At 39.5% G+C, this 13,258-nt stretch overlaps 1 protein-coding gene across 1 annotated transcript in view; it reads right to left on the bottom strand.

The window, feature by feature from the left end:
• Positions 1-8,218, bottom strand: part of asmt (acetylserotonin O-methyltransferase) — a 23,025-nt gene extending 14,807 nt beyond the window's left edge. The window contains exons 1-3 of the mRNA XM_079619032.1: positions 8,097-8,218; positions 5,749-5,920; positions 4,648-4,777 (exon numbers count right to left, since the gene is read on the bottom strand). Coding sequence (XP_079475158.1) covers positions 4,648-4,777; positions 5,749-5,920; positions 8,097-8,174 — 380 coding nt within the window. The 5' untranslated portion in view covers positions 8,175-8,218. The remainder of the gene's footprint in view (positions 1-4,647; positions 4,778-5,748; positions 5,921-8,096) is intronic.
• Between the last annotated feature and the right edge of the window lie 5,040 nt (positions 8,219-13,258).

Here is a 13,258-nt window from a genome sequence, read left to right as displayed (position 1 = left end):
TCCAAAGTACACCAAAAGCAAATAAATTATAACGGCAGACTGTCGATGTAAATGTCTGTTGAGAGAATAATGTTAGAAATCAAACTACCCTTTCATTGCATTGCAATAGTTACACTTTGTTCCCTGTATTTATTAGCACAGTCTACAGCAGCGGCGGAGTGATATTAAGTTACCTAGGCAACCGAGAGAGTCTCCACATGACGCAAGTGTATTTACCTGCCGCTGACACTCATCACTACAGAAGCAGAGTAACGTTATATTTCACTAAGAAATCAACATAGGACTATGGCCACGTTTGAAAGCCATGCCAATGTTTCAGACTTTGGAGACGAGGAATGTGTTTTATTCAACGAACCGTACATGTATGAGCCGGAATACACAGACGAAGAACTAATCGAGATAGATGCTAAAAGGGCAGAAATTGAACTGTAACGTTATCTCCACTAACGCTGTCATTGTCATTCTATCAGTTATGAAAAGGGACTAGCTTAATAGATAGCTATAGTAGCCTAACAAAAGTTATTACCTGTTCATCTGCTGTTGGTGCATATGGAAAGACGGCTGGAACTGCACTCCTTGTCAGTGACTTATGAACGTTTCGATTATGGGGTTTTTCAAAGTCGTCTGGTCTAAAATAATCACTACAAATTCGCAACTTTAATAGTCTCTGCCGGTGTCTCGTTGTCCAAGCCAGCAGAAAGAAGCCACAGTTGGTTCCTTTCTGGATCTCTCAATGGAAATTTGTGGAAACTTTTTGCACGACCATCTATTTGGTTTATTTTTACAATTTCGAAATGCACAACGAATCACCATGTTGCCAATTCCTTAGTTTATAATCGAATGTTTTTCAATATCGTTGTTCAAGGCTACTACTAGCTAGCTAGACGGGTCTGTAGTGCGCGCTTCTGTTCTGTGTTTACTTTTCGGCGCAGTACTACTAACCGGAGCAAAGTAAAATTCCGCCGCTGCTGAGAAACTAGTTCCTGTAAATGTAATGCGATCATTGAGATGTAAGAGTACCGGACCGGTACTTTGATTTCTAACATTATTCTCTCAATAGACATTTACATCGCCAGTCTGGCGTTATAATTTATTTGCTTTTGGTGTACTTTGGAGTGGGTAAAACTGCTTTTAATGGCAGGCTAGCACAGATACCGTTGACTCGCGCTAGCCTAGCATCGGCAAACTATGCAACTGGAAGGACTGGATGATTTTTTTTGAAAACTGTCTCCACTGATGAATAACAACCAGGCTAACTTGAAAATGAGGTCCGATGTCCAAAATACTGAACCACCCCTTTAATTGTATCTTAATTTCAAGCAATGTTTCATCAACCAATTGCCTGGATTTAATAAATAGCTAATAAGTAAAGCAGATAGCCTAATAGATATCACAGCGACACGGGCGCCGGCGCGTGAAATGGAGCTCGTCTCATAAATGAACCGAAACTCAGCATAGCCTACTTGCCTCACAGACCTGAGAAATATATGTATTATCTACAGAACGCTTGAAATCATACTTTTAAAACAGGACAATTCAAAACGAAAGAAAACGATGTAATCCGTATGAAATGTGCATTTCTCTCTGCCGCGTTCACTAGCCTACTGCGAAGATCGCGAGTCAGCATCGTCAACTTCATCTTCACAGCCGACACAGAAAACACTTGTTTATTAATAAACAATTAAAATGTCTCCTTGCTGTATTTTACATTTTCATAATCATTACTTTTGCCGGTTCTTTGTGACAGCTTTTAGGTGCTTTATTGGCAGCGCCACCCATACATGTTACATGAACGGGTCACGCATCAGCACCGAACACATGGATTTTTTTTATTTTTTTTATCCAAAAATCGTGATACGAACCGAATCGTGGCTCAAAAATCGTGATACGAACCGAATCGTGGCTCAAAAATCGTGATACGAACCGAATCGTGGCTCAAAAATCGTGATACGAACCGAATCGTGGCTCAAAAACTGTTATACGAACCGAATCGTGGCTCAAAAACCGTTATACGAACCGAATCGTGGCTCAAAAATCGTGATACGAACCGAATCGTGGCTCAAAAATCGTGATACGAACCGAATCGTGGCTCAAAAATCGTGATACGAACCGAATCGTGGCTCAAAAATCGTGATACGAACCGAATCGTGGCTCAAAAATCGTGATACGAACCGAATCGTGGCTAAAAAAAATCGTGATATGAACCGAATCGTGGCTCAAAAATCGTGATACGAACCGAATCGTGGCTCAAAAACCGTGGCTCAAAAATCGTGGCTAAAAAATCGTGATACGAACCGAATCGTGGCTCAAAAATCGTGATACGAACCGAATCGTGGCTCAAAAATCGTGATACGAACCGAATCGTGGCTCAAAAATCGTGATACGAACCGAATCGTGGCTCAAAAATCGTGATACGAACCGAATCGTGGCTCAAAAATCGTGATACGAACCGAAGCGTGGCTCAAAAACAGTGGCTCAAAAATCGTGGCAAAAAAATCGTGGCTAAAAAATCGTGATACGAACCGAATCGTGGCTCAAAAATCGTGATACGAACCGAATCGTGGCTCAAAAATCGTGATACGAACCGAATCGTGGCTTAAGAATCGTGGCTCAAAAAACGTGGCTCAAAAATCGTGGCTCAAAAATCGTGGCTCAAAAATCGTGGCTCAAAAATCGTGATACGAACCGAATCGTGGCTCAAAAATCGTGATACGAACCGAATCGTGGCTCAAAAATCGTGATACGAACCGAATCGTGGCTCAAAAATCGTGATACGAACCGAATCGTGGCTCAAAAACCGTGGCTCAAAAATCGTGGCTAAAAAATCGTGGCTCAAAAATCGTGATGCGAACCGAATCGTGGCTCAAAAATCGTGGCTCAAAAATCGTGGCTAAAAAATCGTGGCTAAAAAATCGTGATACGAACCGAATCGTGGCTCAAAAATCGTGGCTCAAAAACCGTGGCTCAAAAATCGTGGCTAAAAAATCGTGATATGAACCGAATCGTGGCTCAAAAATCGTGATACGAACCGAATCGTGGCTCAAAAACCGTGGCTCAAAAATCGTGGCTAAAAAATCGTGATACGAACCGAATCGTGGCTCAAAAATCGTGATACGAACCGAATCGTGGCTCAAAAATCGTGATACGAACCGAATCGTGGCTCAAAAATCGTGATACGAACCGAATCGTGGCTCAAAAATCGTGATACGAACCGAATCGTGGCTCAAAAACCGTGGCTCAAAAATCGTGGCTAAAAAATCGTGATACGAACCGAATCGTGGCTCAAAAATCGTGATACGAACCGAATCGTGGCTCAAAAATCGTGATACGAACCGAATCGTGGCTTAAGAATCGTGGCTCAAAAAACGTGGCTCAAAAATCGTGGCTCAAAAATCGTGGCTCAAAAATCGTGATACGAACCGAATCGTGGCTCAAAAATCGTGATACGAACCGAATCGTGGCTCAAAAATCGTGATACGAACCGAATCGTGGCTCAAAAACCGTGGCTCAAAAATCGTGGCTCAAAAATCGTGGCTAAAAAATCGTGGCTAAAAAATCGTGATACGAACCGAATCGTGGCTCAAAAATCGTGGCTCAAAAATCGTGGCTAAAAAATCGTGGCTAAAAAACCGTGGCTAAAAAATCGTGATACGAACCGAATCGTGGCTCAAAAATCGTGATACGAACCGAATCGTGGCTCAAAAATCGTGATACGAACCGAATCGTGGCTCAAAAATCGTGATACGAACCGAATCGTGGCTCAAAAATCGTGATACGAACCGAATCGTGGCTCAAAAATCGTGATACGAACCGAATCGTGGCTCAAAAACCGTGGCTCAAAAATCGTGGCTAAAAAATCGTGATACGAACCGAATCGTGGCTCAAAAATCGTGATACGAACCGAATCGTGGCTCAAAAATCGTGATACGAACCGAATCGTGGCTTAAGAATCGTGGCTCAAAAAACGTGGCTCAAAAATCGTGGCTCAAAAATCGTGGCTCAAAAATCGTGATACGAACCGAATCGTGGCTCAAAAATCGTGATACGAACCGAATCGTGGCTCAAAAATCGTGATACGAACCGAATCGTGGCTCAAAAACCGTGGCTCAAAAATCGTGGCTAAAAAATCGTGGCTAAAAAATCGTGATACGAACCGAATCGTGGCTCAAAAATCGTGGCTCAAAAATCGTGGCTAAAAAATCGTGGCTAAAAAATCGTGATACGAACCGAATCGTGGCTCAAAAATCGTGATACGAACCGAATCGTGGCTCAAAAATCGTGATACGAACCGAATCGTGGCTCAAAAATCGTGGCTCAAAAATCGTGGCTCAAAAATCGTGATACGAACCGAATCGTGGCTCTAAAATCGCAAAAATCGTCAAAAAGACTCATGATGAAATCTGGTGCGTACGCGTCCCCACCGTCTGAAATCGATGCCTATGCATATGATACGCATGTGTAGGTTTAGTAGGGGTGTGGGGTGTGTGTGTATTAAACGCAATAAACCGCGTATCATAAGCACGTGAAAACTGCGTATCATGCACCTAAAAACTCATTTTCGCGTATAAACTGCACAATAAACACAACATGCTATAGAGACGCATTTTCACGAGTCATTTCGAGGCCTTAGATAATATGGTGTCTCACCGCACGGCGTCGGTCAGGTAATGCCAGCACAGGTAGATGGTTCTGGAGCTGTACTCAATCGAGTGATACAGAGACTTCGGGCTGGACTTGGTCAGAAACACACGGGACATTTCTGTGTTACTGTAGAGAACTGGTAGAAATGTGGAAAAAAGACAATTACTCACAATGCATTTACATTCAGCGGTAAAATATTAAAGCTCTGCGTGTCTTATTCTGCAAGGGGAACGCAAACTGATGAGCAGAACTGTACTTTACTGAAGATATTAAGTCTTATTTTCTGAAAGATTTAGGGTTGTGAAACGATTAATCGCATCCAAAGTAAAAGTTTGTGTTATGTGTGTATGATTATTTTGTATATATAAATACAGACACATGCATGTATACATTTTAGAGATATTTGCATGTTTATACTGTTCATATTTATATATAAATATTTAATATATAAATAATTTTTTTTTCTAAATTATATACATGCATGTGTGTTTATACACACACACACACACACACACACACACACACATACACACACACACACACACACATATATATATATTATGGATGTGATTAATCGTTTCACAGCCCTAGAAACATTAGTGCAAGATACTTTTTTTAACAAATATTTCTAATGTCCAAACTCTCATTCCCCTTATACACTGCAAAAAAATATGTTCTTCCTCAGTATTTCTTTTTGCCCATATAAAATATAAATATAAGACCTGATGTATCACATATAAAACTCAACAAAAAACAGATGCAAACTTTTATATATATATATATATATATATATATATATATATATATATATATATATATATTGTTAAAGGTTCAATAAACTGTTCCATTTTTTAATAACTATTATTTCATATGTCAGGCTTCACTTTACTGCTGTTATCTGATATCTGCTTCACCAATAATGTGCACCGAAAAGTCCACATTACTTGCTGGTTTCAGCGTATTTATTAAACAATGGTGTCAGTACATATTGCATATTTAATTAAATCTCAGATTTCCACACGATGATCAGCTTGAAGAGGTTTAATTTTTCAAGCGATGTGCCTGACTGCAGACTGAGCTGCTGTAATACAGGTGTGTGTGCGGTACCTGGTCCGTCGGGGGGTGTGTGTGCGTTCAGAAGCTCCAGGCCGACACACGCAGACAGCAAGCGCTCAGTGCCGTCCTCGCTGGTGCTCAGACACTCGGACAGCTGAGACACAGACATCGCAGACTCGTTCAGAAGCTCAAACACTCCCAGCTCACAGGCGGAGAACAGGGTCTGACGACGACAACACACCAGTCAACACTGCAGGACATCGGGCGCTTCTCGGGACAAAACATTATTAAAGCGGTGCTATAATGCCCTTTTCACAAGATATAAAATAAATCTCTGATGTCCCCAGAGAGAGAGAGTGTGTGTGTGTGTGTGTGTGTGAAGTTTTAGCTCAAAATACCCCACAGATATTTTTATATAGCATGTTAAAATTGTCACTTTTTGAGGGTGAGCAAAAACACACCGTTTTGTGTCTGTCCCTTTAAATGCAAATGAGCTGCTGCTCCCGGCACAGGGGGCGGAGCTTCAAGAGCTGGTGTGTGTTAGCAGCTGCGATTACCTCACACACACACTAAAATGACAGAAACTGTTCTGCCTTTAATGTTAAACCGGAGTCAGACAAAGATGGAGAGACTCAAGAAGAAGTGACACATGTAGAAGCAACAGGACGTCTCTGAATGGTTAGTTGATGAGTTTATGTTTCTGATGTGGAGTTAACTATCTTTAATTAGCATATTCTGTCATGCTAATCTATAAACCGCTCGTATAGGAACTGTTGTGAGACGCACACAGAGTGACTTTCTATTGCATGTGAAAAGATGGATGCTAAAGTTTGAGCTGACTCACAAATGTGCTCGACTACAGCAACTCTTCCTCTTCTCAACATGGACTGTGTGTTCAGGGGGCGGAGCTTATGTACATTTTAGGGTTGGTGATGTCACTAACCCGGGAGGAATGTGGTGTAGTTCCTGCCAGCCGTTTGTTGTAGTCCTTTTCTTTAAAAGCAAATATCTCCCTTTGCTCTGAACTTTGAGCGTTGTAACTTTGCAGATGTTGTTTATGATCAAACACAACATTACACACTAACTAAACATTACACACTAACTACAGTTAGAAAAGTCAAATCATAATCAACCTCCCCTTTAAAGGTGCAGTGTGTGATTTTTAGTGACATTTAGTGGTAAGGTTGCGAATTGCACTCAACAGAAGTTATGGTGGCCGACAGGAAGTGATGTCGTCTAGACAGCAGAAAGTAGCCAGTTAAACAATGAGGTTCCTTTACAAAGATAAATTAAGAAATTAGGTTTACTTAATTGTTCAGTAAAACGATGTTATGGCAAATATTATTGCTACCTGTTCATCATTGTGTCAGTGTTTTATTCGATGACTTTAACTCGCGTTTGTTTGTTTTAGTTCGTGTTTGTCCGTTCAGGGCCACCGTAGAAACATGCCGATGTAAGGAGACCCGCGGTGTGTGTAGAAACATGTCGATGTAAGGAGACCCGCGGTGTGTAGAAACATGTCGACCCGCGGTGTGTGTAGAGAAATGACTCATTCTAAGCTAATAAAAACATAACGGTTTTCCTTTTGAATTAAGTTAATTTTTCAGATATTTGTTCTCAGTACTTCAGAATCACTTCATCTCTCATCTGAAACTGCTTTAAATGTAATTTTTTAATTGTATAATACAGTATTTGACATCCTGTAGTCTGACGTGTTTTATGTGCTCACATTTATTTTATTTAAATTCACTGTAGCGTTTTTTTTGTTTTTAAATACTAGAAAAGACAAAAAGTGGTAATAAATATGACCACTTATCTAAAACATGCACTTTTATTTGTAGAGTTGAATCTAAAATATTGATGTTGACAGAAGTTGTTTATTGTATCAAAAAACAGTCAAAAATGTTTATGTTTTTGAAAGGCCCCATTTATTGCATTAAAAGTACAGTAAAAATTGTGAAATATTATTCCAATGTAAATCAGCAGTTTTCTATGTGAATATATAGTAAAGTGCAATTTATTGTTATTATTTATCACTGGAATAAATTACACTTTACTATAGCTATATTCACATAGAAAACAGATGATTTACATTATAATAATATTTCAAAATTTTTACTGTATTTTTGATCAAAATAAACTCAGCTTTGATCACTGGAATAAATGACACTTTACTATATATTCACATTGAAAACAGCGGTATTACATTGCAATAATATTTCACAATTTTCACAGTATTTTTATCCAATAAATACAGCCTTGGTGAGCAGAAGAGACTTCTTCTTTCAAAAATCGTAATTTTTAGATTAGGTTTAGATCAACTCATGGCTGTAAATGTAAGACATGTTACGATCTCAATGAAAGTGTCTTTGGGCAGAAATGTTCACATCGGGCTTTACCTTCGACACCAGGAATCCCTCCATGTAATCCAGGATCTTCCTCGGATACAGCTCTGGGTCAGGAGTGGCCATGTCCATCCGCGCGCGCTCGTTCCTGTGTGAGAAACACTGAGCGCTCGGCTTTACACAGAGACATAATCAGATTAGACGGATTATACACGTCCAGATTGAATGGACACAGAGAAGGGCTTTTAATTCAGACCTCAACATTTATTACTCTGAAAGCAATTAAAGCCGCTTATTCGTTAAACAACAGGATCATCCAGAACACAGAAAGAAAAACACCCAGTCAACATGAAGACTGAGGTTTGTTCTAACACAATATGTTCTTCTTCAGTATTTCTGTCGTGTTTTCCGGCACAAATATCTAAACATTCTTAAATCAAGATACATTTACTGGAGAAGCAACATGACTGAAGATATTAAGTCTTGTTTTCTGAAAAAATTATCAAAATTAAGAGAGTTTATGCTTGAAAATCTGCCAGTGGGGTCAGAAAAATACACTTGATTCAAAGGGAAAATAAGATTATTTTTCTGATTCCACTGTTTTAAGCACAAACTCACTTAATTTTAAGTAACTTTTCAGTGAATAAGACAGTAAAAGTATCTTGATTTGAGAATGTTTAGATATTTGTACTGGAAAACAAGACGAACATCATGTTTGCTGTAAAAAAAAAAAACACATTAACACATTAAGCAGCTCTCTAGAATATTTTGCCACTTTGCGTACAGTATAGTGGCCAAAAGTGATTTATTGAAATATTCACCCTTTATTTGAATATTATTAAATATTATTAAAGAGTTGATTGTTTTATTTGTGGGTATGTTTGTATCGATATTTAGAGAGAGAAAAATTGCAAAAGTTTTGCGCAAATCTGTAATGGAAACGCACTCCATCAGCTCTAGTGGATTTGAGGATCACATGTTCTATAGCAGCTGCAAGGATTAATTCAGTAGAGCGATCCGTGGATATCGTAATCCGTAGCTTTTGAATATTAAAGCAACACTAAAGCACTTTTCCTCTTCGGTCGCCCTACAGGTTGGAAGCGGAATTGTTCATTACCGCTGTCGTTAATAATTTAGCGTACCGCAGTCTACCGTCGCACACACGCTCGCCGTTTAACCAGCGCCGGCTCTGGGATGAACGATGTCCACAGACAAGGTAGAGTATGTTGCATGATTTCATGAATGTATGATGTATTGTGACATCAGAAACGAAGAAAAACAAAATAATGACTATTGTAACGCTTGCCGTAAAGCAAGTCAAATTTGTAGTTTTCTTATGTCCCATTCGAACTACAGAAACGCGACCCGGTCTGGTAAACTTACATAGTGTGGTTATAGCAGATATATCGGAGCGAATGCAGAAGTGCCGTTCACCCTGTTACGACTTGATGAACCACTGAAACGATTTTGGAAACATTATTTTAAGGTAAAAAACTTCTTTAGTGTTGCTTTAATTATATAAAGATATCAGAGAACACTTCTACGCACAGCTATAGCCGATCTGTTCCTGCTCCATAGTGCCATACTAGCTCTGAGATCAGTCTGAGGAGAAACAACTGAGACATTTGATAAGAAATGAACTACAAACGACCAACAACAAAAGATCAAACTGTTGCTTTACGACACTTTTAACATGTCATGGCTCAGTTCATTTCTGTGGAAAATTATGTCTAGTCTAGAGGATGTTGAGGCGCACTTGAGAAAGTGACCAAATTCAAAGTATGAAATAATGAGCTAAATAAAGAGCTAGACGGTCACATTAACACTTATAGATGTGCAGTTATTTTAGAATACTTTATTTTAAGGTTGACTTCATTTTACTACAGAGCAGCTTCACATCAGCTCATCTGTTATTTTAGTTTTGAAAAGTTTGTCTTGTCATTGAAGATGTTTCGCAATGTTTATACAAGAAAATCCCCCAACATGTAATGCAACTCTTATAGATGTGCAGTTATTTTAGATGAAGGTGGAGTTTCACTTCATTTTACTACGGCTTCACATCAGCTCATCTGTCATTTTATCACTGAAGCAGTTTTGAAGAGTTTGTCTTTTCATATTTGTGACTGAAGATGTTTCGCACTGTTTTCTTCTGTCTGTGTTTCTGGCGTCTGGATGGTGAGTTTTAAATCTGGTTTTATGGCTTATGTTATTTCTCTTCTGGATCCATGTAATAAATGACTGGTTAAATTAGTGAGAGAGGATTAACATTCACTGTTACAGGACAGCACTGATGGGGGGGAGGTGACAAACTTATATATGTACAATGTTTATACAAGTAAAAATCCCACAACATGTAATGTAATCCTGGAATAATTGCTATACACTGTATATAGCTATATAGGATTTCTACATGTTGAATATTTACGATTCGCGATCGGGGCGGCTCCGGTGTTCTTCCGAGCAGGTTCGGACACTCTTAACACACGTCACACCAAGAGAATATCTGATGAGATAATCTGTAGAACCATCAAGATAGTCGGGACATAGCTGGATTGGCGGGAAATCTGCCCAAAATCAGCCCGATTATCTTTTGGTGTGTACCTAGCATAAGTCGCTTTGAATAAAAGCGTCTGCCAAATGCATAAATGTAATGTAATGTAAATGCAAACATAATTTCCTCAGTCTCACTCTCATTCATGGGCGTCGGAACCATTGTATATGTGTGGGACAAGACTCACCCACTTTTTAAGACCAATGATATTGGACCCACACACTTTTACATTCAGTGCATATGTCTGTTCGCTTTTCAGAGCGCCGTTTGTCAAATCCATTCCACTTGAGGAATGCCGTAAGAATTAAACTCCATTTCCGCTGAAATCACTACATTATATTTCTCAACGAGCCGCAACTGACGAAAATATCCGCCCGTTGTAGGCCTACCCTTCCAGTCAAGTATTGCGCTGCAAACGTCAATAACAGCTTTATGTTGCCAATGCTGGCAAATGACCATGGTATCAGCGGGGTAATCCATGGGTAGCTGTGCATTTAATGGAGGCCGAGTTTAGTTTACTTGTTTAAAGGAGAACCCCGGGCAATTTTTAAGTTAATCTTGATCGTTATATCTTTGTGAGTTCTGTCTATAGAAAAAAAAACGAACCGGATTGGTGCTTGCAACACGAGCTGCTACCGCTAATGCCCAGAGCTCCACTCAGCTAACGGCAGTTATGGGGGCATATTCATAAAGAGTGTTTTTGTGCCTCTTAACAGACACAAAATGCAATTAAAATGTCTGTCCAACATGAACAGGGTCCTTACATGACAACAAGATGCGTTTAGCAACTTAGCCATTGTTTAAATTCACCTAAATAGTGTTAGAGACGGCTAGCTGTAGTCTCGCGCTGAAGTCCCGTGGGAACTCCCGTTGTAGCCGGGAAGTTGCTCACAAATGAAGAAGAAATGGTTCGTAACGTAACTATGGAGAATATAGAAGATTTTGAACACATGGAAGAGGGTTTTGAGTTTGATGGTCGTCCTTATTTATTCGAACCCGAGTATACAGACGAAGAACTAGCCTCACACTCTTCAGTCAACAATACCTTTTCCCGACTCCAACGGGAGTTCCCGCGGGACTTCAGCGCGAGACTACAGCTAGCCGTCTCTAACACTATTTAGGTGAATTTAAACAATGGCACACACACTCTTTATGAATATGCCCCATAACTGCTGTTAGCTGAGTGGAGCTCTGGGCATTAGCGGTAGCAGCTCCGTGTTGCAAGCACCAATCCGGTTCGGGTTTTTCTATAGACAGAACTCACAAAGGTATAACGATCAAGATTAACTTAAAAATTGCCCGGAGTTCTCCTTTAATTAAAAGGCACCAGAATACATGAAATGGCATTTGCTACTCCAGTAAAACTTTTCTGGGGGAGGACCCACTCACTTTTCTTTTGCTTCCGACGCCCATGCTTAGAGTAGAAATCTGCATCGCGGCGTTCTGCGGGCACTTCCAGAAAGGACACTTTCCCATATTGAGATTAAAAGGGCCACTCACTGCCTAACGGTTGGATGATCAAGTGTTATGGGGACTTTGAACTGAATGGATTGAGAGTGAATTTCTGGAAGTGGAGTTGAATGTCTGGCAGGCGTAGACGTTGCATCTCTCCACTTAAGACAATCCAGATCTTGAATGCTCTCGAAGATCTGTTTTTCGTTGTCATTCATTCTTAACCTCAGTAATTATTGCTTCCTCTCATTGTTTAAAAGACCTTTCACAATCCTTGACTTGAATTTCTAAAGAGCTGAATGATTTTGATTAGTGTTCAAATTATCCACCTGGGTTTCAAACTTATCAAAATTTGCACTCAGATTTTCTTCTAACTCACTCGGTCTAGTTTCCAGTTTCTAACACGCCAAAAAAACCCCCGGGAACTTTCACCAATAGTTGCGGTACCTGGTCCGTCAGGGTGTGTGTGTGTGTGTGTGTGTGTGTGTGTGTGTGTGTGTGCGTGTGTGTGTGTGTGTGTGTGTGTGTGTGTGTGTGTGTGTGTGTGCGTTCAGAAGCTCCAGGCCGACCGATTGGCATTTCTTGTGTTTGACACTCTTGACAGTTCTCACGCTTAAAGGTACACTGTGTAGTTTAAGTATTTTATTGGTTAAAATCAATGTTTTTATTAATAAATATGTCCTCATTGGTGTAAAATTACCTGCCAATGATCTGACTTATCCTTGTAAGCAAAGAATTTCTTATCTTTATTTACACGGGACGGGTAACTCTAATTTTTTATAATTTTTTAAAATCCACTTAAGACAACCCATAACTGCCCAGATCTTGAATGCTCTCGAAGATCTGTTTTGTTCTTTGTCATTCATTCTTAACCTCAGTAATTATTGCTTCCTCTCATTGTTTAAAATCACAATCATTGACTTGAATTTCTAAAGAGCTGAATGATTTTGAAAAAAAAAAATTTGACACCAAAAAAACGGGAACTTTCGCCAATAGTTCTAGGAACTATGAAAATGTTCATCCGGTGCGAAAGCCCCAAAGTGTATTTTTATTTAGTTATTGTTCCATATATAAATATATTTATCTTTTCATCTGTCATTTTTTTTGTACTGCTGCAGAATATTATTCACTTCACAGAATGATTAGAAGTATTTCAGTGAAGCTTCATCAAACCAACATCACGTGATTTTAAAACTTTAATCTGTGAAACTCT

The sequence above is a fragment of the Phoxinus phoxinus genome (genome assembly GCF_949152265.1).
Source record: "Phoxinus phoxinus genome assembly, chromosome: 7".
NCBI lineage: Eukaryota > Metazoa > Chordata > Actinopteri > Cypriniformes > Leuciscidae > Phoxinus > Phoxinus phoxinus.
The sequence above is the reverse complement of the archived record's forward strand: the minus strand, read 5'-3'. Positions and strand labels throughout refer to the sequence as shown.